We start from the raw sequence: 27,668 nt of genomic DNA, 5'->3' as shown, positions 1-27,668 counted from the left end.
GGTTAAATCTTTGAGGTTGTAAACCAGTGGGGAATTAAGGACATAGGATGAGATTGTAACCGAATCTAATAATAATGAACAGCTAGGCATAACTTGATCATTATCTATTGTATTGTTATACATCTAATGGGAGCCTGGTGAAGAAAGGCTGTGTGAACATGCCTAGGAAGGAAACCTGAGGCAGGGGATGTCAAATTCAATTAAAGGCAAAAAAACAAACAAAAACCAGTTACAGAAAATACTGTGAGATACAAAGGTAAGTTAGTCCTATTTACTCTAAAGGTTGCCTCCAGCATTTCCTACAGGAGAAAAGTGTCCTTTCGAGGTCACTTCTAAGACTCTTAGCACTGTGGTTCTGGGTGCTTGTTCTGGGCCCTGCACTAGTCCCCTATAATGCATTTTGGAACATGGGGCAACCATAGCCCAATTCCATTTACTATCATCATTAGCATCTTTAGTAAATATTATTAATTGCCAGGTGTGATGCTAAGGGCGCTCATGCATTACTCCATTTAATCTTTTCAGCATCCTGAAAGTATAGCTACTTTTATTTTTTTCCATTTTACGGATGGGGAAATCAAGGCTTGAAGAGGGCAAATAACCTGTTCAGGTTTGTAGAACACTTTTTTTTGTTTGTTTGTTTGTTTGAGACAGAATCTTGCTCTGTCACCCAGTCTGGAGTGCGGTGGCGCAATCTCAGCTCACTGCAACCTCCACCTCCCCAGGTCAAGTGATTCTCTTGTCTCAGACTTCCGAGTAGCTGGGATTACAGACACCCAGCTAAGTTTTGTATTTTGAGTACAGACAGGGTTTTACTATATTGGCCAGACTGGTCTCAAACTCCTGACCTCAGGTGATCCGCCCCCCTTGGCCTCCCAAAGTGCTGAGACTACAGGCATGAGCCACCGCGCCCGGCCAGGTTTGCAGAACTCTTAAGTTGAAGAGCTAGGATCACAAACTCCTAGCATTCCATTCATTATACAAGTTATCCCTATCTTCCAGATCAGCTTACCTACCTGCTGTCTGTGTGCTACCCCTCACCAACCTGGGTGTCTCAGATGTTACCAAGAAGACAGAGTAAACCCATGCTTTCTCCTATCCAAACCAGTCTCTCCTGTTCCCTGCTTTGTCCAAGCCCAGTTGCAGGAGTTTATGCCTTAAAGTGAACCATCATATGATAATTTCCCCTGAAAATGTGCCTACTAAAAAAAAGATAGGATATGATGGGAGGCAGACATGAACATTCTGGTCAATTTATTGGTGTTATTATTTATTTCAGTTAATACACTGCCCTTTTGCTATGCTTCAGCTTTCCACATGTGTAGGCAGTTTGGATTCTCCCAAGTCTGGATTCTGCACTCCTCCGTGGAGTTTAGAGCTAACTTACCTTTATCCCATAGTATTTTCTGTAACCGTGATTTTTTTTTTGTGCTTTTTTTTGTTTGTTTGTTTTAATTCTAATTGAATGTCTTAAGGGGAAAAAACTCTAATTCAGGATTTGAGCCCTGAACAGATAGGTTTATAGGGATATTAGTGTGACAGAAAAAGAAAAAACTCTGGCTGGAATGACCATCAAACGATATCTGGCCGAGTGTGGTGTTGCTCCTGTAGTCCCAGCTACCCAGGAGGCTGAGACAGGAGGATCACTTGAATCCAGAAGTTTGCGGCTATAACAAGCTCTGCCAATTGGGTGTCCACACTAAGTTCGGCATCGATATGGTGACCTCCTGGGAGGAGGGACCACCAAGATGCCTAAAAAGGGCAGGTCAAAACCCCTGTGCTAATGAGTAGTGAGATCATGCCTGTGAAGAGCCCACTGTGCTCCAGCAGCAACATAAAAAGACCCTGTCTTTATTTTAAAAAAAAAAAAAAAAAGGAAGGAAGGAAAGAAAGAAAGAGAGAGAAAGAAAAGAAATCTGATAGGTCTAAGGCCTCACAGATCTGAAAGGGATAAAAAAACATTTGGAAATGACAAGGCTGCGTTCATTTCTAAGTCAGTCCAGTGGGTGAATGAAACTTTTTTGCCCAGTGTTTCGGTCATTTTTGTAGTAGACTGAAGCCCAATTAAATGTACTGACTGCTGAAATTGGAAAGTGCAGTTGGGCCCTCCAGTGCTGCTAATTGGTTGTGTCTTTTACATTTCAGGAAGACATGTCCCAGGTGATTGGCCAGGGCATGGTAGCAGATCAGCAGAAGGCACTGGAATACCCACCTCACAATGTACACAACTTGTACTTCAGGTTTTGCTCTACTGGAGTAGCATGTGTTATAGACTGGGTTCCAAAAGAAAAGAAGGTGATTGCAATGAGATCAGATCTTTTATTACTTGACAGGAGTGTCATGCAACCTGAAATCAAGTCACAACTGTATCATTGATTCTGTGCAAGTTATATGCAAATATCCTGTGTTCACCTCTCTGTCCCAACCCCATAAGCAGATGTTTAAAAGAGCATCCCTGGCTGGGCATGGTGGCTCATGCTTGTAATCCCAGCACTTTGGGAAGCCAAGGCAGGCAGATTGCTTGAGGTCAGGAGTTCCAGACCAGACTGGCCAACATAGCACGTCTGCTAAAAATACAGACATCTCTTCCAAAAATACAAAAATTAGCCAAATGTGGTGCATGCATGTAGTCCCAGCTACTCAGGAAGCTGAGGCATCAGAGTCACTTGGACCTGGGAGGCAGAGGTTGCAGTGAGCCAGGATTGCGCCACTGCACTCCAGCCCGGGTGACAGAGCAAGATGCTGTCTTTAAATAAATAAATAAGTGGTATCCCTGAAAACACCCTTGCACTTAAATAAATTCTATCTAACCAGGTACAGTAGTACATACCTGTAGTCCCAGCTACTCAGGTAGCTGAGGCAGAAGGATTGCTTGAGCCCAGGAATTCCAGACCAGCCTAAGCGACATAATGAGACTCCATCTCCAAAAAAAATTCTGAGAGCACCATGTCTTACACAATGTTAGAAATAAAAATTACAAATGGAAGAAATTCTATAAAATAACTTTAGTGTTCCTTACATTTGAATTTAACTTCTCTTAAAGAACTATAAACTTTTATCAAATTTTTATACTTTTGTTACTGTTGAGCTTTTTCCTTGCTTTTTTTAAGTCCAGATTTTCATATCTATGTACTAATCTATGCTTTTATGTGTCTAAAAGTATACATTGTTACTATGTTAGCTATTTTTATATTTAAGAAACTAGATTACTAGAGCTTACAGGAAATACATATTTCAAACATTGCCAAAGAAAATGCCTTTGAAAATTCTTTTAAATTATATGCTAAAAACCCAAAGTAAAAAAAAAAATAGATACAGAATGAACCTTAAAAATAACCAAATTCGGCCGGGCGCGGTGGCTCAAGCCTGTAATCCCAGCACTTTGGGAGGCCGAGACGGGCGGATCACGAGGTCAGGAGATCGAGACCATCCTGGTTAACACGGTGAAACCCCGTCTCTACTAAAAAATACAAAAAACTAGCCGGCCGAGGTGGCGGACGCCTGTAGTCCCAGCTACTCGGGAGGTGGAGGCAGGAGAATGGCGTGAACCCGGGAGGCGGAGCTTGCAGTGAGCTGAGATCCGGCCACTGCACTCCAGCCTGGGTGACAGCGTGAGACTCCGTCTCAAAAAAAAAAAAAAAAAAAAAAAAAACAAATTCAGTTCAACTGAAAACCTGTAAGCAATTTTTTTTTTTTTTTTAAGAGACAGAGTCTTACTCTGTCACCCAGGCTGGAGTACAGTAGTGCAATCATAGCTCACTGTACCCTCAAACTCCTGGGCTCAAGCAGTCCTCACACCTCAGCCTCCCAAAATGTTGGGATTATAGGTGTGAGCTGCTGCATCTGGCCAATTATAATTTTTTTAATTTAAAAGCAGATTAGGCCGGGCGCGGTGGCTCAAGCCTGTAATCCCAGCACTTTGGGAGGCCGAGACGGGCGGATCACGAGGTCAGGAGATCGAGACCATCCTGGCTAACACGGTGAAACCCCGTCTCTACTAAAAAATACGAAAAATTAGCCGGGCGAGGTGGCGGGCGCCTGTAGTCCCAGCTACTCGGGAGGCTGAGGCAGGAGAATGGTGTAAACCTGGGAGGCGGAGCTTGCAGTGAGCCGAGATCGCGCCACTGCACTCCAGCCTGGGTGACAGAGCCAGACTCCGTCTCAAAAAAAAAAAAAAAAAAAAAAAAAAAAAAAAAAAATTTAAAAGCAGATTTTGCTTGAATGTATTTGCAAATACCATTAAGGTGTTAATACTTTGTATACTCCCAGCCAGGCACAGTGGCTCATGCCTGTAATCCCAGCACTTTGGGAGGCTGAGGAAGGTGGATCACCTGAGGTCAGGAGTTCAAGACCAGCCTGGCCAACATGGCAAAACCTCATCTCTACTAAAAATACCAAAATTAGCCTGGCGTGTAGCGGCCGCCTGTAATCCCAGCTACTTAGGAGGCTGAGGCAGGAGAATCACTTGAACCCAGGAGGCGGAGGTTGCAGTGAGCTGAGATCACAGCACTGCACTCCAGCCTGGGTGACAGAGTGAGACTCCGTCTCAAAAACAAACAAACAAACAAAACTTTATATACTCCCACCTACTTCAAGCACATAACAAACACCTCTAAAATATTACAACCATAGAATTTTAGAGCTAGGGCGAATCCTAAATAACATCTTACATTCTTCTTCTTACAGAACAATGATCACCTAAACTTCTAAATTATTCTCCTTTGGGAAAGTGATTTTAAGCCCTTTCTGTGGCTTCCAAAGAGAAATGGCCCAGAGGTCAATGGGCATCATGTGCCGTCAGGCTGGCAACTCATCATACAGAACCTTCCCACCCTCTGAGCTGCTCCAAAATGGAATGAGCTTCTTCAGGAGAGGAATTTTCCATCCCTGAAGGTTTTCCATCAGAAGCTGGCCGATCATGTATTGATATGTTCTAAAAGGACATAAAAGCATTAATAGCTGTTATTAATTAAGCCTAAATTATTTCTGGCACAGTGATGGGTTTATTTATTTACCTTTAATCTTTACAACAACCTTGCAATATATAGATGTATCACCCGTTTATAGATGGGGCAGTCAAGTGACTTGTCTGTGGTCACACAGCTAATTAGTGATAGCAAACTTAGCAGCATATACCTTCTTTTAAGTCGTGATTTTTATTTTCCTATCATGCGGCCCTGATGAAATGTAAATCCTTTCTCTAGAAAAACGCTGACAAGTACAATTTTGATACAACTACAAGGGTGTTTTACAACTAAACCAGTGGTTCTTAACCCTGTTTTATAATAGAAACACCTAGGGAGCTTTTAAAAAGTCACAAATGCTAAGACCCTCATCCCAGACCAAATAAACTGGCGTCTAGGGATGTGGATCCCAGGCAAGTTTTTTTGTTTTTGTTTTTGTTTTTCCAATTGAGACTTATCGTTTAAAGTTAAACCATGGATTAAGCCAGCGTTTCTTAAAAGATTAAGTCTTAAGCAGTAAGTCTCAATCAAAAAAAAAAACAAAAAACTTGCCTGGGCTCCACACCCCCAGATGCTAATTTATTTTGTCTGTGATGGGGATCCTAGCATCTGTAATTTTTAAAAGCGCCGTAGGTGTTCGTATTATGAAACAGAATTGAAAACCACAGGTTTAGTTAGGTTGGATGACCTATAAAGTCCATCTCAGTTCTTATAATATGGTAACATACAACAGCAAATCCATTCTTTCTGATCTTTCTTACATAGTAGTTTAGTTTTGTGCCAATGTATGAGTCATGGGAACACTCCTTTATCCATCACCACACATACCGACAACTGGAGGCCTGCCTCTATGTATATGTTTGGACATTTCACTTGGATTCTATGGACTGCTTCCTTATTGTTAAATTGAATTCAATTCCACAAATATCTATCAGGGACCTATTATGCACCAGATGCTACATGAAACTGGTATATAAAGAAAAGCAACAATCATCTTGTGCAATGGAAAAGTCATAATTTGGTAATCTAGACTGCTCTCCCTAGTGCTTTCCTGTTTTTAAAGTCGCATGATTTTTCATAAAAGAACTCCGCAGCTTGTACCCAGCTTTGTTGGGAATCCATGTTCTTTCTCAAGGTGATACAAAATGTAAGTTGGATGTAAGTACTGTGTGAGTTAAGATACAGGCTCAATTACTGCAAGAAGTTCTCTTTAGCATAAGAATCTGTGTGTGGTCAGTTGGGGGATGATATGGTGTCTCCAAAGTGTCACAGACTCAAGCACCTCTTATCTGATTACTATACTATTCTTATTTAATTACTCTACCATCCTCAAATGGTGGCACCCATTCTTTGGTTTAAGAGGGCTGCTTCAGTTATTTCCAACACATCTGCATTCCAAGCAGTGGGAAGGGGAAGACAGGATCTTTCTCCTTAGGAGAATGACCTAAAAATTGTACATTCACTTCTGTTTACATCCCATTGACCAGGACTTAGCCTATTGGCACACTGCCTTCAATGAGGCTAGTAAATGTGGTCCTTAGAATAATTGGATATCTAAGTCCTCTTAATGTTCAGTTTTCTTATAGTAACCCCTTATTTGTCCTTTTCCACTTCCTTCCTTTTAAAATCACTGATAAATGTGTAATTGAATAAGTCTTTTTTTAGTCAGTATTAAATGATGGTGATAGTGGTGGGGCACTGTGGCTCATGCCTGTAATCCCAGCACTCTGAGAGGCTGAGGTGGGTGGATTGCTTGAGTCTAGGAGTTCGAGACCGGCCTGAGCAACATAGCAAAACCCCATCTTTACTAAAAAATACAAAAAATTAGCCAGGTGTGGTAGTGTGCACCTGTAATCCCAGGTACTCAGGAGGCTGAGGTAGGAGAATCACCTGAGCCCAGGAAGAGCAAGGCTTCAGTGAGCCGAGATCACGCAACTGTTCCAGCCTGGGTGCCAGAGTGAGAAACTGTCCAAAAAAAAAAAAAAAGAAAAGAACATCCATAGAATCATTGCCTATCAGCTGTTTGATAAACACTTTAAGCTTGTAGCATTCTTCAACTATTGACTTTCAGTTCTACCTCCTTCTCTAATTAGCCGTGTGACTTCAAATATGTCACTTGACATTTATGCTTGGTTTTCTGCAAAAAGAAAAAAAGTAATATTTAACTGTCAGGGTTGTTCATGTGATTGAATGAATTTATGGATGTGAAAGTGTTTTGGAAACTAGAAAGCCCAGTGCATGTGCACAATGGATGGTATTGTTTTGTTGTTACTGCACACTGCACAGTGCCCTATATTGAGGCACGGCTTTCCACTGACAGAATCTTGAGGTGTTACAGTTACAGTTACAGTTCTGGAGCGGTTACCTGGGTCCTATTTCTAGACTCCAGAGGCAGCCTGACTACCGGACTCTTCCAGCTGGGGAATGGTTCCCTAGCCAACTGCAGATCCAGAAGGCAGGTCAGGTTACTACCTATATTTCTTAACTGCCTGTTAAATAAGCAAGGAGTCCTTTTGGTTTTTCTTAGTTTATGAATGTATGTATGTATGTATGTATTTTTGGAGACGGAGTTTCATTCTTCTTGCCCAGGCTGGAGTGCAACGGCACGGTCTCGGCTCACTGTAACCTCTGCCTCCTGGATTCAAGCAATTCTCCTGCCTCAGCCTCCAGAGTAGCTGGAATTACAGGTATGTGCCACCATGCCTGGATAATTTTTGTATTTTTTTTTTAGTAGAGATGGGGTTTCACCATGTTAGCCAGGCTGGTCTCGAACTCCTGACGTCAGGTGATCCGCCCGCCTCAGCCTCCCAAAGTGCTGGGTTTACAGGCATGAGCCACCGTGCCTGGCCTCTTAGATTTTTAATATTAATATTCATTGGAGGTACTGTCAGCAAAAATCCAGAATTACAAGTTAATTTTTCCCAAACTCACACAGTAAAGGCCCCATACCTTCACTGAATTACAAGTTCACTTTCTACCCTGAGTTTCTCATGTCTTCAGTTTTGCTTTTCTTTCTTCACTCATTCACTTGTTCATTCATTCATCAAGCACTTTATTGAGTCCCTACTATGTCCAGGCACTGGGTATCATAGGGGAATAAAGCACAGTTCCTTTATGTGAATTAAATGTCACTGATGTAACTGGCATTTAGTAGGCTTTCAGGAGATGTTGGTTTTCTTTGCCCCTCATTTTGTTTAATTAACCTACCAAATGCATCTTTGACTCTAGTGTGTCGAGAAGAAATGGAGAATGTTGATGCTCTAAACATCCCCAGCGTAGATTGTTTTTCAATGTACACAAGACAGATAAGTCACTTCAAAGTCCGTAGATAAAGGGGCTTCTTGCGGATTTCATCAGAATGAGTAGAAATTGCAAAATAATTTTTGTTTTGCCTCCCACCCCCAGCTTCATGTGCAGATCACACTGACAGAGTATCTTCAGCTTTTATCTTTCCTCCCTTCCTTGATCTGCCCTTCATCAAAGCATTTTAGTTGTAAAGTTAAATAGGGAAGCATGAGGAATGAGCATAAATTATCCTAACTTCTTGCCACCCTCCAACCTTATATTCTCAGAAAACATCATTGGAGTGCACCATTGTTTTGGCAACAATACACCAGTTTGAAGGTGTTTTCTTGTTACCTTTCTCTTTTTTGATATTCATCTAATTTTCCTTTCTTTTGTAGGCTGTCAGCCAGATGAAACAGCAAAAATATCCAACAAAAGTCTCCTTCAGTTCACAAGAGATACCGTTAGCACCAGATTCATCGTACCATTCAACAGACGCAGACTTCATAGGCTATGGTATGATTCTTTCCCTGAGCAGATCTGGCTCATTAAGCCTTAGAGAAGGCAAGGGATCATAATGTCCTAAAAAGAGAACTGGACCAGGAGGCGAAAGCCTGACTTTGGATGCTTCCTCCACTTCCTTAGCTTTGGGGCTGGGATAGGCCACTTCATTTCCTACACCATTTTCCTCCTCTCTGCCGTCGCCATTGCCTATTGCTTTTTGAATATAAAAGCGCGAGAACAGAAAAGGACCTCAGTAGGTCAGGAGTTCAAGACCAGCCTGGTCAACATGGTGAAACCCTGTCTCCACTAAAAATACGAAAAATTAGCCGGGCATGGTGGCGCATGCCTGTAATCCCAGCTACTCAGGAAGCTGAGGCAGGATAATCGCTTGAACCCAGGAGGCACAAGTTGCAGTAAACTGAGATCGCACCCCTGCACTCCAGCCTGGAGTAAGAGAGTGAGACTCTGTCTCAAAAAAAAGAAAAGAAAAGGACCTTGGTAAATGTTATTTGACTCTGAGGCTTCTGTATTATTATTCTCTGATCTCTACAAAAGATCATATTTCGGTCTTGAGTAGTATCTCTTTAAAAATCCTATCAAACCCAATTTTTAGTCCTGCAAATGTTGCTATAAGCTGTTTGAAGAATGTTGATTTTCAATGCTTAACCAAATTGGTATTCACATTCTCTCTTTAAATTCCTGGCTTGAATTATGTTGACTGGGGGTTGAAAATAGAACTTTATAATGAATAATAGGTATTTCTACTTTGCTTTTTTTTTTTTGAGACAGAGTCTCACTCTGTCACCCAGGTTGGGGTGCAGGAGGGTGATCTCAGCTCACTGCAACCTCTGCCTCCCGGGTTCAAGTGATTCTCCTGCCTCGGCCTCCTGAGTAGCTGAGATTACAGGAGCCCACCACCATGCCTGGCTAATTTTTGTATTTTTAGTAGAGACAGGGTTTCACCATGTTGGCCAGGCTGGTCTCAAACTCTTGTCCTCAAGTGATTTGCCTGCCTCAGGCTCCCAAAGTGCTGAGATTACAGACGTGAGCCACTGTGCCCAGCCCTACTTTGCTTTTGTGCAGTATACATCAGTAAAAAACTCTTTAAAAGACAGTACTCACCAATGGCAAAGCATAACCCTACATTAATTTAGCAGTCCTGAAATCTTTGTGGTATTTGTCTTTTATATATTTTTTCATAAATATTAACTTCATAAAGTTCATCCGGCAGGTACCATTTTAAAGCACTGTGGTTGTACTAAAACACTTGATACGTGGTCAGAAAACTATGTCCCATGGGTCAAATCTGGCCTACCAGCTAGCTGTGTATGGTCTACAGGCTAAAAAAGGTTTTCACTTTTTAAAGGTTGAAAAAACACCAAAGAACATTTTATTTAAAATTCTATGAAATTCATATTTCAGTTTCTACAAATACAGGTTTATAGACACTCACTTATTTATTTCTGTATTGTCAGTGGCTTTTTTCACACTATAATGATGGCATTAAGTGGTCGCAACAGAGACAGTCTGGCCTATAATGCCCTAAATATGTATACATGGCACGTTACCAACAATGCATGCTGACCATGGAGGTAGACGAGCTGAGTTTTGGTAATATATATCACATATTTATACTCAGATGACAGAAATTCAGCATCCTTCCTGGTTTTCATTCTCATGGTTAAATAAATAAATAAATACATGAAGTTCATCATCCTACAGTTGAATCTGTAGAAATTTTATTCATTTACTCATCTACTTACCACGCATTTATTGAGGACTTGGTATGAGCCGGGTTTGGGGCTGGATTCCATGAGAGAAGTAAATAAAAAGACTGACTCAGGACCGGCTGGGGTGAGGCAGACGTGGAGGAGGGAAAAGAAATTCCATCTCCAGGATGTCTCACCAGGTGTTTTTTCTCTCTTCTCGCTGAGGAGACTATGCTAGTCATTTACAAAAGCAGTATAAGCTTTTTATTTATTTATCTATTTATTTATTTGAGACGGAGTTTTGCTCTTGTTGTCCGGGCTGGAATGCAGTGGTGTGATCTCGGCTCACTGCAACCTCCACCTCCCGGGTTCAAGTGGTTCTCCTGCCTTAGCCTTCCTAGTAGTTGAGATTACAGGCGTGAGCCACCATGCCTGGCTAATTTTGTATTTTTAGTAGAGACGGGGTTTCACCATGTTGGTCAAGCTGATATCGAACTCCTGACCTCAGGTGATCCGCCCACCTCAGCCTCCCAAAGTGCTGGGATTACAGGCGTGAGCCACCACACCTGGCCTAAAAGCCATATAAACTTTTTAAAGCACCCATGAAAGTGTGCCACTATCATATGTCGTTTTTATTGTAAATTAATGGGAAATGTAGTACAAAATACATATACTGCAAAAAGATTTAGAGACAAATTTGGTTTACAATTTAATATTCTGCCTTGCCTCTATCTTACCTAGAGCGTGTTTCTTTTTGTTTTATTGGCAAGCTTTTTCTGTACAGGAGTCAATAGTAAATATTTTAGGATGTGGTCCACACAGCCTCTGTTGTAGTTTCTCACCCCTGCAATTGTAGTGTGCTAGCCACCATAGGCTGGCCATAGGCTACTTCTAAGTATGGCACTTTTTATGGTTGTGTCACTGAATTTCTTGCTCCTAACCAGGAGGCCTTTAGATTAATCAATCCCATATGGACAGGAACAACAGATATATGAATATCCACAATGTGCCAGACTGTGGGCTGGGCACCTCACACGCACTGTTCGTTTAGTTCCTCTAACAGCCTCTTTAATAGAAAAATAATGTTTTTCTGATGAGAAGTGAGCTCCACTTTCACCCTCCTGTTAACTTCCTGCTTAGGAACTCAACTGTGGCTCTCTGCCACTCCAAAACCTTTTCATCCCAAAGACCATGATTATCACTTAGTTAGAGCAGAACCCCCACAGGCTCACCTGCAGCCTGTTTTTCTTTTATACCAGTGATTGACAAGCTTTTTCTATAAAGAAGTAGATAGTAAATATTTTAGGCTTATGGACCACACAACCTCTGTTGCAGTTACTCACCCCTGCCATTGTAGTATGCTAACAGCCATAGGCTAGGCATAAATGAATTCGTGGGTTTGTGTTCCAATACGACTTTATTTACAGACACTGAGATTTAGACTCATATCATTTTCACATGCCTTGAGACATTATTTTGCTTTTGATCTTTTTTCAAGCTTTTGAAAGTGTAAAAGCCATTCTTGATCCGTGAGCTGTAGTCTGCTGACCCCTGCTTTTACAAAATAGGTTTGATGAGCATTGGGATCTCACCTCAGCTCTATGCATTAGCTGCAGCTGACCAGCAGATGGGGCCCTCTCTCATCAGCCCTTGCCTGAATTGTATCATAATGTAGGAAACAATATTCATGGTGATCAAACTTAGTGATCAGAAAATATGACATTCTCTGGAGATTATGATTTGTATGAGCATCTCTTGAAATTATTCAACATTTTGAATGTTTTGAGGTTTTGTTGTTGTTGTTGTCGTTTTGAGACGGAGTTTCACTCTTCTTGGCCAGGCTAGAGGGCAATGGCACTGTCTCAGCTCACTGCAACCTCTGCCTTCTGGGCTCAAGCGATTGTCCTGCCTCAGTCTCCTGAGTAGCTGGGATTACAGGCATGAGCCACCACGCCCAGCTATTTTTTGTATTTTTAGTAGAGACGAGGTTTCACTATGTTGACCAGGCTGTGCTCGAACTCCTGACCTCAGGTGATCCTCCCACCTTGGCCTCCCAAAGTGCTGGAATTACAGGCGTGAGCCACCACGCCCGGGCGAATGTTTTGAGTTTTTAATAGGTTACGTTCAGTTATCTGGAAAATGCATGTAAGTAGATTTTATGCTGGATAAACAGGTGTTATTAAACATTTTTTTCTTAGCCTATAAACATTTTTTCCCTCACTCTTTGGGAAAACCCAACTGAAAACAATTGTTTTTAAAAATAAAACTTTGTAAAAAAGCAATAACTTTTAAATAAACTTTTCCTCTATGAACCCCACAAGTAATTTTTGAGTCCTGTGTTTATAATACATTTTGCCTTACTATGTAATATATTTGGGGATAAATTTTAGATAATTGTTATTTTCAGATATTTCATACTTTATCGATTATATCCTTTATACATCTTAATAATTTAATTCATCTGATATGCTCTAATTGAAAGTATTTAGGCACTGTTTCTTAATTAGTATTCTATAGCTCAGAATCTCCTGTTATACCAGCCTTTATTCTCATTGTAACATAGGCCTTCATGAACCTAATCATTTAATCATTGTAATTTTTCTATACAGATTTTCATGATGTATTTTTAGATTTTAAAACTTTTGGGGCCGGGCGCGGTGGCTCAAGCCTGTAATCCCAGCACTTTGGGAGGCCGAGACGGGCGGATCACGAGGTCAGGAGATCGAGACCATCCTGGCTAACACGGTGAAACCCCGTCTCTACTAAAAAATACAAAAAACTAGCCGGGCGACGTGGCGGGCGCCTGTTGTTCCAGCTACTCGGGAGGCTGAGGCAGGAGAATGGCGGGAACCCGGGAGGCGGAGCTTGCAGTGAGCTGAGATCCGGCCACTGCACTCCAGCCTGGGCGACTGAGCGAGACTCCGTCTCAAAAAAATAAATAAATAAAAAATAAATAAATAAAACTTTTAGCCAGGCGCAGTGGCTCACACCTATAGTCCTAGCACTTTGGGAGGCCAAGGCAGGCGGATCACCTGAGGCCAGGAATTCGAGACCAGCCTGGCCAACATGGCGAAACCTCGTCTCTACTAAAAATACAAAAATTAGCCAGGCATGGGGGCATGTGCCTGTAATCCCAGCTACTTGGGAGGCTGAGGCAGGAGAATCGCTTGAACCCAGGAGGTGGAGGTTGCAGTGAGCTGAGATCGCACCACTGCATTCCAGCCTGGGTGACACAGTAAGACTCTGTCTCAAAAATATAAATGAACAAAATAAGATTTAAAACTTTCAAGTAAAATTGATGGGTTGAGGGGTGGGAGTTATCATTTTAATCTCAACAGTGTCACCCCTGGCTGAATAGGCAGGAATGACCCAGCTTTTTGCTTCGTGGTGTTTGTCACGTGCAAGCCCCACACTCCCCACGTGATGGAACGTGCAGGCTGAGCTGCAACTCTTACTTGCCAGTCATGCTGTGTTCTTTTCCAGGTGGTTTCCAGGCTCCTCTGTCAGTGGATCCCGCAACGTGCCCCATTGTCCCCGGACAGGAAATGATTATAGAAATATCCAAGGGACGTTCAGGGCTTGGTCTCAGCATTGTGGGAGGAAAAGACACACCGTTGGTAAGTTTCTAGAAGTAAAATGTATCCAGTCATAGAACTAGTTGTTGAGGTTAATTTTGACCCTGCGCCATGACTCTGCAAGACTTGCCTTTTTCATAGTATGAGGAGAAAACGTGATCATAAATAGATGTGCATCCATAGTCTAGCTAGTTTTCAAGTTTTTCTCAGTGTTTAATTTTCATCAGTGCTGGGCGCAGTGGCTCACATTTGTAATCCTAGCACTTTGGGAGGCCAAGGCAAGTGGATCACTTAAACCCAGGTGTTCGAGACCAGCCTGGGCAACATGGCGAAACCCCATCTCTACAAAAAGTACAAAAATTATCTGGGTGGGCCGAGTGCCGTGGCTCACGCCTGTAATCCTAGCACTTTGGGAGGCTGAGGCAGGCAGATTACTTGAGGTAAGGAGTTCAAGACCAGCTTGGCCAACATGGTGAAACCCTGTCTCTACTAAAAATACAAAAATTAGCTGGGCATGGTGGCACACACCTATAGTCCCAGCCATTCTGGAGTCTGAGGCAGGAAAATCACTTGAACCCAGGAAGTGGAGGCTGCAGTGAGCTGAGATCATGCTACTGCACTCCAGCCTGGGCAACAGAGCAAGATTCCATCTCTCACAAACACACACAAAAATTAGCTGAGTGGTGTGGCATGCACCTGTATTTAAGGGGATGCCTCCCACATAGTAAATGTTCAGTAAGTAGGAACTATTGTTATTCTTGTCATCATTATTTAATGGAATGATAGATAAAAAGTATACATCAGGCCGGCATGGTAACAAAGGCAGATGGATAGCTTGAGGCCGGGAGTTTGAGACAGCCTGGGCAACATGGCAAGGCCTCATCTCTACAGATAACTTTTTTTTTTAATTAGCAAGGCGTGGTGGCACACACCTGTATTTCCAGCTACTCAAGAGGCTGAGGAAGGAGGATCACTTGAGCCCAGGTGTTTCAGGCTGCAATGAGCTATGATCATGCCACTGTACTCCAGCCTGAGCAACAGAGCAAGGCCCTGTCTCTGTTTTTAAAAAAAAAAAAAAAAAAAAAAAAAAAAAAGATACATGAATTATTCCAGCCCAGCAATTTAGGATTCATTTTACACTGACCATTTTCATATCTACTCATGATTTTTTTTTTTTTTAGAAGTTGGTCTAGAATGTTACTGTTTCCTGGCATTATTGATTTTTTTTTAAATTTTATTTTTTTAAATAAATAGAGATGGGGTCTTGCTATGCTGCCCAAGCTGGTTTTGAACTCCTTGGCTCAAGCGATCCTCCTACCTTAGCTTCCCAGAATGCTGCAATGAGAGGCATGAGCCACTATGCCTAGCCAGGATGATTGATTTTTCATTATTCAGTACCTTTTGTTTATCTCTACTCAGTAGCGCGATTAAAATGAAAACTTTTCCTGGGTTTTGATTTACTCAAGATGTGATTAATCAATGCATGTGTGTCTGTGTGTGTGTGTGTTTAATACCTGCATATTATACAAAGTTAAATTGACACAAAAGGAAAATTGTGTGTGTGTGTATTTAATACCTGCATCTTACACAAAGTTAAGTTGCCATAAAAGGAAAAAAGTGAAAAATAAATCTCCCCCCTACCTTTTTGCCCTAGCTCTGCGCTTCACTACCAATCCTTCCTAAAACACCAGGGCCTCTCCATAGACACAATCACTCTTGTTAATGAATATGTTTTAAACGAATATTTTGGTATTTCTTTTGCCCATTTTATTTAGTAAGCAATAAATTGTACATGCCAGATAACACAAATATATCAGGGTCTATAAAACTATTTTTTTCCACATTGGGCAGTAATCTAACATTTTTGTGGTGGTACTATCGGGGGTGGGCGGATCCTATTCTACTTTTGTGTAATAAACATTAGTCCCCTAAAGCACTAGGAAACTCGAGAACAGCATAGGCGATTGAAACTAGGGTCTTGATGATGCAGGAGTTTTCTCTTGACCCCTTCAGACTTGCAACAGGGGTACTCCGTTTACTTGGACCGCCGCACTCAGCCTGTTGTGGGAGGGAGCGCATGTGAGAGCGAGTGCGGGATCCAGCTGACCGCTATGGGCGCTGGCAGGAGCAGGCTCTGTGGGGTCCCCTCGGCCAGACCAGGTGGAGGTGCCTGTGACCCCTGAAGCCCCAGAGAGTATGTTACAATGCTCAGCTCCGCCGTACCTGGACAGCGGTGCGTTATCAGTTCAGTGGGCCCCTTGCCTGTTGCATGGGGCAGCTGCTCCCCGCCAGCGAGGGCAAAGGGCCAGTGTGACAGCCTTTTTTGGGTACCCACACTGGGTGAGTCCCAAGCTCTTGTCCGGCGTTCAAAAAGAATTAGGTTGCACAGACACTTGAAGGATAGTGGAGAAGAGGAATTTTATGTAGCAATGGAAGTGGCTGTCAGTGGAGAGGGGAGCCGGAGAAGGGACGGCACTGGCGGAGTCTTCCCGGAAGTCCAGCCGGCTGTTCTCTAAAGTTAAGCCGTCTCTCCTCCAAAACCCAGTCGTCCCTCTAAAGTGAAGTTGCTTCTCCTCAGTCAAGCCACTTCTCTCGTCTACCAAGTGAGTCTCTGAGGTCTTTGTAGGCACAGGATGTGGGGCGGGCGGGCCGTAGGTAGTTTTGGGAAAGGCAACATTCGGTTGGTAAAAAGATATTATTCAGAAAGAGCCAATCAGGAGAGAGCACACAAACTGGGATCGATGTTATCACTTTGGACCAAGGGTTTCAGGCTTCTAGGCTCAAAGGTGGGGTTTTGCCGGGGATCTGCCCCTGTCTGCCTAGAATTTCTCTGCCTCCTGTCCCGATCATTAATGCCTTTTACAAGTTTGCTGGTCATGGTCCTTCCCTTTCCTACCTTTGGGCCTAGTCTAGAAAATCCTGGCTTTGAGCCCCACCCTGCTAGTGAACCACTTCACCTGAAGCTGAAAGAATTTTGTCTCCTTCAGCTTGATAAAAGTACTGGTAAAATTTTTCTCTGGAGTTCATGATAATTTGAAATGTCCTTGAATTCTCCTCTTGCCTTTGCAAGTGGGAGCTGCTGTGCGGCTTCATACATACAGGAATTTGGTCTGTGCTGTATCTTCTATTAGTATTTTTAATAATTCTTTGTAATTTTATGTCATCTGGTCTCTCAGCAGTTCACAGAAACAGTTTGACTAGCACCAGCCACCCAGCTAGCTCCCACTTTATGTAGAAGCTCTCACATACCATCAACGTAGGACCAGACCAGACCATCGTTCCCCAAACCTACATGTGCACTCCAGCACCTCAGACTTTGCCCTGCTTCCCTGAATTTGCTGTCTTCTGCCCTCCTCCCGCTCCCATCAAGCTTCTCTGCCTCCTCTAAGCCACTCCTCCCGATGAAGTCTTCCCTGGGTTTCATGATCGGTCCTCAGCCAAACTCAGAGGTGATGCTGACCATTCCTCTCTTTTAGCTCTCAGTCATATTCCCTCTCTAACATTTACTAGTGTTGGAACTGAACTGTCGATTCCCTCCTGGGCAGGGGTCGCCGCGAAGGATCACCGACACGAGATTTACAGCAGAGAGTTATTTATTACTAGTGCGCTAGGGTCCCAAGCTCTAAGTTGGCCCTGGGACCCCGACTGCTTGTTACAGGCTGTTTATATAGGCAAACACAAGTTCAAACACAGCTTAGGGCGCGAAATTCAAACAAAGCTTTAGGCGCGTGGTAATTGGGTCTGTCTATGGCCTGAGCAAGGTGTCTTGTTCTAATTGGTTAGAGCAGGACCTTATGAGGTTTTTTTCCTGGAGTTGTTGATTCCGGGAACTTCGAGGCAGGGTGGGACCCCCAGAATTGGCAGGGTGGGACCCCATGAGGTTGTTTCCCGGAATTGGCAGGGTGGGACCCTATCGAGGCAGGGTAGGACCCTATCCAGAGCCACCTGGTGTTAATTTTTTTAAGTTCTTTTTTTATGAGGCCTAGTTTCTAAGTTTTATGCGGCCTAGTTTCATTCCCTCCTCTTTTTGTGTCAGAGGCTCAATCTTGAGCCTCTTCTGCAGTCCTGAGGGTCTGGTATTGTTGGGTCAGAACCATAGCATGTACTATGTTTAATCTATTTTTAATAAGGGTGAGTAAGCGGTTGAGTATGCATGGCCCGAAAGTCAGGATGAGCGTGAGTAGGATGAGGGGTCTTAAGATGGTGGAGATTAGGGTGTTAAGTCAAGGGGGTTGGTTGTACCAATTTTTAAACTAACTTTGTTGAGATTTTCTCTCTTTTTTTTTCTTGTCTAATCTTTTTCTTAGTTTTGCCATAGAATCTTTAACTATTCCTGAATGATCTGCATAAAAACAACATTGCTCTTTCAGGGCTGCACAGAGCCCGCCCTTTTTCAGAAAGACAATTTCTAGTCCTTGTCGGTTTTGTAATACAACTTCAGACAGAGAAGTCAAGGACTCTTCAAGTTTTGTGATAGATTGTTCTATGGCTCTAAGGTCTTTATCTATGGCTACTTTAAGTTGTTGCAGATGATGGTTACCATGCACTAGGGCTGCTGTCCCGGTCTTAACTTTAGCCGCTACCTTAATTCTTAACATGTCGGCGAGGGTGAGGGAGATTAAGGGCGGGGAGGTGCTTTGAGGAGCTTTTAGTTGGGGCTTCTCCGATATGGAAACCGGGGGCTTCCTAGTTTTTAATAAAACCTGGTTTGGCCTTACTGTAACAGGGGCAGTGTCTGGATTGACTAATAGTCTGATTTGGAGGGGAATTTTAGGCGGGTTGTGCTGGTATAAATAGAGACCCTATATTAACTTTGTTGTTATCTATCTGTTATCAGATTTTGCCGCATTTTCAAACTTGATGTGAACCAGGTTGCAATTTTCCGAATATCGGGTTGTGGTACAGGGCTGGACAAAGGACATGGTTATATACCAAGGTTTTGTGGCCTATTTTTATTTTTTATTATTAGTAGTCACACAGGACCAGCTTTTGCAATACAAGTGAGTCAGATTTTCACAAGTTTTTTTTATTTGTCCTGTCCTGAATCCGGGACAGGCATAAAACCTGTTCCGGCTGATGGACACCTTTCTAGCCTGTTCTTTCCATTTTTGTCCATCCTGAGGAGTCCTTAATAGGACTCCTGTGGGACCAGTAAACCGGGGGCCTGTGTTTTTTATTTTTCCTGCTATTTTTTTTTTTTTTTTTTTAGGTTGAAATAGAGGTCTGGAAACCAAGTTTTCATAGGAGTATTCTCGGAGGTCTTATTTAAGACCTCTTGATTATTAAAATTAATTATCTGTCAGGTCAGGCTAAATGGCCGGTGGGGGTTAGCGTCAAAAACTACACTAGAGACGGCGCAGGGAAGAAGGGCAAACAATAAGTAAGGAGTTAGATACGAGAGAGTCTTATCTTGAGTGGGTCCGCGGAGCGTCGGAGTTTCCATGTCTTAAGTGGTGTTGGTCCGGACGTCTCTGGAGCAGCCTTGGCATGGGATGCGTGGATCTAAGTGGAGATTCCGTCAACCTTTATGGCTGTGGGCGTGGTCAGGAGAACAATGTAGGGTCCTTTCCACCGAGGCTCTAGTCCTTGAGTGTGGTGCCGTCTAACGTAGACAGAGTCTCCCACCTGGAAGGGGTGACTGGTCTGTGGATGTCCTGGTTGGTACAGTTCTGCCAAGGGGGCCCAGATTTGGGCCTGTACTGCTTGGAGTCCTTTTAGCCGAGCCTGTAGGTCAGTTTTAGGATCGGAGGGGGAGAAGGAGTTAAGCAAGGTTGACAAAGGGGGATGTCCTCCTTAGAGGATTTTATATGGAGTGAGCCTAAAACGGTTAGGCGTATTTTGGGCCCTTAACAGAGCTAAGGATAGGAGGCGTCTCCAATCTTTTAAACCAGTCTCTAAGGTCAATTTAGTAAGGGTCTCTTTTATTGTTTTATTTATTCTTTTTACCTGTCCTGAGCTCTGGGGTCTATAGGCACAATGTAATTTTCAATTAATCCCCAATATCCTGGCAAGCCCCTGACTTACCTGAGAAACGGAGGCCGGCCCGTTATCTGACCCAATTACCTTGGGAAGTCTGAATCTAGGAAAGATTTTTTCCAGAATTTTCTTGGCTACTATGTGTGCCGTTTCTTGCCGGGTGGGGTAGGCTTCTACCCATCCTGAAAAGATATCTATAAACACTAGTAAGTACTTATATCCAGCATAGTGAGGTTTTACTTCAGTGAAGTCTATTTCCCAATAGATTCCTGGGCGATTACCACGAGTTCGTTTTCTTTCTGGCACTCAGGTAGCCCCAGCGTTTACCTGCTGACAGACCTTACAGGCAGATGTCACTTGTTCTACGAGGGTACTTGCCTTTGGGATTAGAAAGTCAGTTTTTTTAATCAGTAATTTTAGCTTTTCGACTACTCAAGTGTGTCCAGGCATGCATCTGCTGGATCATTGCCAGGGCCTCCTTTTGGGGAAGGACTATTTTTCCTCCTTTTTCTCAGTTTTTAGTGTCTTTGTTCTCTATAGCCCCTATGGCTTTTGCTTCTTCCTGGTCTCCCGGGGTTTAAGTATGTTTAATAGTTATGTGGCTGGTTTTGTCAGGTTCTGTGGCTAGGGTTAGTACTTCCGCCATGGCGGCTTGCCTGGCCACTTGGTCGGCTTATCTGTTTTTTACTGCGACTGGATCTTGTCCTTTTTGATGCCCGGGGCAGTGAATTATAGCCACTTCTTGAGGAAGAAAAAGGGCTTTTAATAAGGCAATTATTTTAACTTTGTTCTTGATTTCCTTTCCTTCTGAGGTTAGGAGACCTCTTTTTTTATAGATACTTCCATGAGTATGAGCCGTTGCAAAGGCATACTGGCTATCAGTATAAATGTTAGCTTTCTTTCCCTTGGACAGCTCTAGGGCCTTGGTTAGTGCTATTAACTCAGCCTTCTGTGCAGACGTGCCAGGAGGTAGTGATTGTGCTTAAATGGTGTTGTGGCCATCTACTACCGCCGCTCCCGCCCTCCGGGTACCTGAGTCAAGGTAACTGCTGCCGTCTGTGTACCAGGTGTTATCCGCGTCTGGGAGTTCTTGGTCTTTAAGGTCTTCCCGTGTTCCATGGGTCTCAGCCAGTACTTGCCGACAATCGTGTGGGCTTGGTTGGTCTTCTGGTACCAGCAGCAGCGTAGCAGGGTTTAGGGTGACCGGAGGGCCAAACTGGACGCGGTCCGTGTCCAGTAGGAGGGCCTGGTAGTGGGTTAGGCGTGCGTTGGTTATCCACCGGTCCGGGGGCTGCCGCACTATGGCCTCTAGAGCATGTGGGGTAATAATAGTTAGTGGCTGCCCAAGGGTTAACTTAGCAGAGTCCTTGACCAGCATAGCGGTGGCTGCCCTGATGCGAAGACACGGGGGCCAGCCGGCCGCCTCCGCTTCTCTCCTTCTCTCCCTGGTCCTTTTTCTCTTACAACTGCCGCCAGGATTTTTGTTAAATGCTTATCCCTCACTCGGTCCTTACGATTCTCTCGCTCCATCTGTTCCTTCGCTAACCTGGCTTCCCTTTCCTCAGGGGTTTCTCTCTTATTATACACTTTTTCTGCCTCCTTAACCAATTCCTGTAATCCATAGGTTTGGATTCTATCTAGTCTTTGGAGTTTTCCTTTGATATCTAATGCAGCTTGGTCTATGAATGCCATAGCTACGGTACCCTTATGTTCTAGGGCCTCTGGGTCTAATGGGGTATACATTTGGAACCCTTCCAGAAGCCTTTCCATGAAGGCTGCCGGGCTTTTATCCCTTTCCTGAGTTATGGTCCTTACCTTGGCCAAATTTGTGGGGCGCTTTCCTGCCCCTTTGAGACCCATCAGCAGAGCCTGGCGATAGATTTGGAGACTCTCCTTACCTGGTGCCGTTTTATAGTCCCCGTCTGGGCGGGTGAGGGGAAATCCCTCGTTTATTTTATTGGGAAGTTGGGTTGGGAGGCCTCCTGGTCCTGGCACATTTTTCCGGGCCTCCAGGAGGACTTGCTGCCTTTCTTCAGTGGTTAGGAGGACCTGCAAGAGTTGCTGGCAATCATCCCAAGTGGGCTGGTGAGTGAGGAGAATGGATTTTATTAACGAGGTTAGGGCCTGGGGGTCTTGGGAAAAGGAAGGGTTATGGGTTTTCTAGTTGTAGAGGTCAGAGGCAGAGAAGGGCCAGTACTGGACCGTGCGATTGACGGTACAGAGGGGAAAAAGGGAGGATTGCCAAGTGGAAGGGCCATCTGGGTCCTCAGTCCGCCACAAGCGGAGACGAGGAGGTGTCGGTGGCGGTGTCCGAGGGGTGAGTTTGGGCAGGGCTGGCGAAGGAGACGGGGTGGAGGGAGGGGCCGAGGGAGAAGTTGGAGAAAGGGTAGGGGCCGAGGCGGTAGAGGAAAGAGCTGGGGACAAGACAGGGGGCAAGGGTGAAGCGTAAGGTGGAGGTCTCAGAAGGGGGTTTTGAGGTGGAGGAGGCAGGGGGTCAAGAAGGAGGAGATCCTTCTGGGGTTCATCTGGGAGGACTGGCTTATGCGGGTCCGGTTTCCGATTTTTTTTTGGGGGGGGGCTTTTAAGGCAAGAAGGGTAGACTGGGGTGGGGAAGGGGAATGGAGGAAGGGTTTCACCCAAGAGGGAGGGTTTCGGACCAGATCCTCCCAAGTAATTATGTAGGCCACCTGGTCTGGGTGTCCGTGTGGCCCAGGATTTATCACTGTTGCTTTAACCTGTAAGATAATTGGGAGGTCAAATGTTCCGTCCCGGGGCCACCCAACATGGAGGGTAGGCCACTCGGACGAGCAGAATTTTCGCCATCGTCCCTTACGGACTTCTATGGAGAGGTTGTGGGCTCGAGCCCGAACGTCAGGGAAGTGAGTCAGGGTCAGAGACAAAGGAGTCGTCAACGTCTGTCTTATTTCGTCCACGTATAACAAGGACAAAACGAAAGTAACAAAAACAAAGACCAGACAAGTAAGGAGAAGCCGCGCGGCCAGAGAGTGGCGCCACAAGATCATAAAATACTCAGACGGCAGGGGCGACCTGCCTACAGATTTAAGGAGGCTGACTGAGTTGTCAGCCTTCTCCCAGACTACCGCCAGGGCGTCCCCCGGGGCGTAAGTGGGAAGGTGCCGGACACGTCTGTCCCCATTCCCCACTTAATTCAGAAGGATTACTCCCCAGAGTTCAGAGTTAGCCGGCAAGACAGACAGAACAAAACGAAAGTACCTGGTAGGTCCGTTCAGTCAGCAGTCCGTGGCCCGGGACAGATGGGTCTCTGCCGGATGGGTCGGGGGTCCTCGGACGACCCCACTTCCCGGCCAATGCACCAAATGTTGGAACCGAACTGTCGATTCCCTCCTGGGCAGGGGTCGCCACGAAGGATCACCGACACGAGATTTACAGCAGAGAGTTATTTATTACTAGTGCGCTAGGGTCCCAAGCTCTAAGTTGGCCCTGGGACCCCGACTGCTTGTTACAGGCTGTTTATATAGGCAAACACAAGTTCAAACACAGCTTAGGGCGCGAAATTCAAACAAAGCTTTAGGCGCCTGGTAATTGGGTCTGTCTATGGCCTGAGCAAGGTGTCTTGTTCTAATTGGTTAGAGCAGGACCTTATGAGGTTTTTTTCCTGGAGTTGTTGATTCCGGGAACTTCGAGGCAGGGTGGGACCCCGGGAATTGGCAGGGTGGGACCCCATGAGGTTGTTTCCCGGAATTGGCAGGGTGGGACCCTATCAGGGTGGGACCCTATCGAGGCAGGGTAGGACCCTATCCAGAGCCACCTGGTGTTAATTTTTTTAACTTCTTTTTTTATGAGGCCTAGTTTCTAAGTTTTATGCGGCCTAGTTTCACTAGCTGGGGCAGATTTCTTAACCTCTCAGTCTATTCTGTGCTGTATTTACCGAGATAATAATACCTTGTAGACTTACTAGGATGATCAAAGAGATGACCTTCATAGGATGCTTAGCGCACATTGAGCAACTGCCCATGGCACATACCTTCTCCAACTCTCTGTTTTCACATATGCAAAATGACCTTAATATTCCTGACTTGTTGAGCTATGGTGAGGATCAGACATCTTATAAACAGTGGAATATATATATATATATATATATATATATATCCTCAAACCAAGGCCCCTAGTATTCAGAAACTACTGGTTGACCCTGAACATTGGGTGATGGCTCCTTCCCAAGGCCTGTTTCCACACTTTCCCAAGGAGGTGTTCCTGAATATTAAAAACAATAATCCTGGGAAATTACAGTTTAAATTCTGTAGTGAATTCCCTCGTAACAGAAAAGTAACCTTCTGATTATTTTTGTAAATATAAGTCTTTACATTGCTTTTTATATGGGAATAGATTTCCTGTAGTAAATCGGAAGAGTTTGATCAGTACGTCCAGCCTAGCTGAATGAGTTGTGGTTTTGCTTTTGCTGCTGTTAATCTGACTTTGTTTTACCTGGGTTGGTTGGCATACCTGAACAAGATGTGTCGGTGCTGCTCTTGGGTCTTCAATATTGCATTCATTTGTGCTGCTGGCTGATAGCTTGAGGGTGTCCATTGAATTCCATCACTTCCTGCAACCTGGATGTGAGGCTGTTTGCTAAATACTGTACTCTCCTTTCCCTGCCACCATGAGGCAGCCAAAAAAAAAAAAAAAAAAATCTAGAGCTTCTTGAGGTTCATAATATATAGTTCTGCCTTTTGAGACTGTAAATCCCATTGTCCTTGGAAGAATAAGCACCACTTAAAAATGAGGAATGGGACACAGCTTTTATTTCCTAACCTCAGGTACCTCATCAAAAGCCATAAGTTAGACTCAGGAGAAATATATAGGCCTGTCTGTCATTTCAGTGAGGCTGAACAGCAGGGGTTGGAAAGCACTTTAACAAATAAAGCTATTATTTACCACAATGCAAATCTTTAATTTTTCCTTTTATTCTCCTTCCAAATGTTGACATGGAATGTGCAACCTAACTGATATTGTAGGTTACATTTTCCAATCAGGTCTTGGGATGGCATCCATCTAGCAGAAAGTTAGCAAAGATGAGAGCATATCAAAGGGAAATGGTGGAAAACATTGAGACTCAGTACAGAAGAACCTTTGCACATTTGGTTAGGTGATGCATCCTGACTCCAGCTCTGGCATGGGGAAAGAGGACGTCCTGAGTTCTGGTGACCCTTAACATCTGCTCCAACCCTCCCAATTAAGATTTCTGTGTCTTCTTTGTTGTGTGTCCAAGAGATATTTTTGCTGTCTTTAGAGGTATTAAGTCTCTGGGACCTGGTCTTGACACCACATCAGTCCTCTCTGCTATAAATAGTTTCTCTAAAGCCAAGACAGATGGTTTCTGAGATCACAGAGGGAGATCTCACTTAACATCCCATTGTGTTTAAATCGACCTTTTAAAATGCCGAGGTAATGATGAGGGTGAACCTCTGGGGAAGGTTTATAAGCACACCTGGACCCAATCCTCAATGACAGACTTCTGCCTGTTGTTTTAATCTTGTGATGTTGCTCCCAGGCTTGCCTTTGGTGGATGTGGCTCTTCTGTGATAGGTTGCATATGTTTGCTCAGCGGCTGCACTTGGCTTAGTGCTAAGTATACAAAATTGAGTGAGACAACCCTGTCCTCAGAGAGCTCACACATCCTCAGTCATCGTTATTGACTTTTAGTGATTATCGTCTAATATAGGAGATAAACCAATGAAAAGTCATACTAATGACTCTTAAAATAGGCGCTTCCTCTGGAAACCAGAAAAGAGTAGAGCCGTGGCACCCACTTTCTAGATTTAATTAATATAAGCTATTTGTTATGTTTCTTATAAGCCAGGAAGCCAGATAAGGCACATTGGATATCAGAGCTAGTATATTAATTCACAATTTTTATTTCCTTCTATCCATCAATCCATCCTTTCATCCTGTCTTCTATCTCCTTCCACCCCTCTGGTCTTGTCAGAGTGTTGAATTTGCATGAAATCCTACAGCTTAGAGAACTCATCCTACTCTGTCAAATGAAAGACCAAGGCCTCTTACCTTTTTTGATGTTTGCATCATATTCCTTAAACTGCTCCCTGATGTCCTTCAATGTCTGCTTCTCAGAAATGTATACTTATTGACTAGAAGTTTTATCAGCAATATCCTTAGAAGTAAAAGATAGCTCTCCAGACTCATTCATTGGGGTTATTATCAGGCTTGGGAATGATAGAGAAGAAAAACTTAAGAACTAAATCCTTTATCTTGGATTATTGGTAGACTTGAATTGTTTTTGGAATTGAACAAATGAAGCAGAGAAAGAATGAGAATGCGATCTCTAGGACCCTCTTTCTAGGCATTTTCCTTCCCTGAGATCCATTGCCAGAGATCTCAGACTATGAATCCCAGGATATGAATGAGAATGAGGTCTCTAGGACCCTCTTTCTACGCATTTTCCTTCCCTCATACAATTGCCAGAGATCCCAGGCTATAAATAAGGTGTTCTACCAAACCTAAAAGGCACCATAGCAGAGTAATGATGCTGGTTCTTTGGCATTAGAATCTTAGATCTTTTACTGTGGGACCCTGGACAAATGACAGCCTTTCTAAGTTAAATCTGCTTCTTCATTTGTTCCACTGTGGTGATAACAAAAATCTACCTCTTAAGATTGTCATGTGAATTAAGGTAATGAATATAAAGATTTTGCCCAGTCCCTATGTAAAAAAATTTGCCCAGTCCCTATGTAAACTGAGTTCAGTTATTATTAATTATAAACATTTGTATTAAAGTAGATCCTTAACTTTCTTTGTCTGTGTGTCTTTGGTATATTACCCGCACAGTGAAATATGGCTTTGTTTCTAGACAACTGCGTATTTGTTTTTCAACATCGAACTTTAAAAAAGTGATTTGGCCAGGCACGGTGGCTCACACCCGTAATCCCAGCTCTTTGGGAGGCTGAGGCATGTGGATCACTTGAGCCCAGGAGTTTGAGACCAGCCTGGGCAACACAGTGAGACCCCATCTCTTATTATTTTTAAAAATAAAATAGGCCGGGCACGGTGGCTCATGCCTGTAATCCCAGAACTTTGGGAGGCCCAAGTGGGTGGATCACCAGAGGTCAGGAGTTTGAAACCAGCCTGGCCAACATGGCAAAACCCTGTCTCTACTAAAAATACAAAAATTAGCCGAGCATGGTGGCACGTGCCTGTAGTCTCAGACACTTGGGAGGCTGAGGCAGGATAACCACTTGAACACAGGTGGTGGAGGTTGCAGTGAGCTGAGATCGCACCACTGCACTCCAGCCTAGGCGACAGAGACTCTGTCTCAAAAAAAAAAAAAAAAAAAAAGAAGAAGAAATGAAGTGATTCAATGCCAGGTGCAGTGGCTCACACCTGTAATCCCAGACTTTTGGGAGGCTGAGATGGGAGGATTGCTTGAGGCCAGGAGTTCTAGACCAGCCTGGGCAACATGACAAGACCCCTGTCTCTTCAAAAAAAAATTTTTTTTAATTAGCTGAGCATGGTGGCGTGTGCCTGTAGTCCCAGCTACCTGGGAGGCTGAGACAAGAGGATGGCTTGGCCCCGGGAGGTCAAGGCTGCAGTGAACTATTATTGTGCCACTGCATTCCAGCCTGAACAGAGCAAGACCTTGTCTGTTAAAAAATAAAATA

The 27,668-nt window shown here is 43.9% G+C and overlaps 1 protein-coding gene across 6 annotated transcripts in view; it reads left to right on the top strand.

Annotated features, from left to right (window-relative positions):
* Positions 1 to 27,668, top strand: part of LOC105495168 (PATJ crumbs cell polarity complex component) — a 428,227-nt gene that overhangs the window by 328,585 nt on the left and 71,974 nt on the right. For all 6 annotated transcript variants that reach the window (XM_011764431.2, XM_011764430.2, XM_011764432.2 and 3 more), the window contains 2 exons: positions 8,648 to 8,765; positions 13,946 to 14,079. In XM_011764431.2, coding sequence (XP_011762733.2) covers positions 8,648 to 8,765; positions 13,946 to 14,079 — 252 coding nt within the window. The remainder of the gene's footprint in view (positions 1 to 8,647; positions 8,766 to 13,945; positions 14,080 to 27,668) is intronic.

The sequence above is a fragment of the Macaca nemestrina genome, chromosome 1 (genome assembly GCF_043159975.1).
Source record: "Macaca nemestrina isolate mMacNem1 chromosome 1, mMacNem.hap1, whole genome shotgun sequence".
NCBI classification, from domain to species: Eukaryota; Metazoa; Chordata; class Mammalia; order Primates; family Cercopithecidae; genus Macaca; species Macaca nemestrina.
Note: the sequence above shows the minus strand (reverse complement) of the source record. Positions and strands in the feature narration are given on the sequence as shown.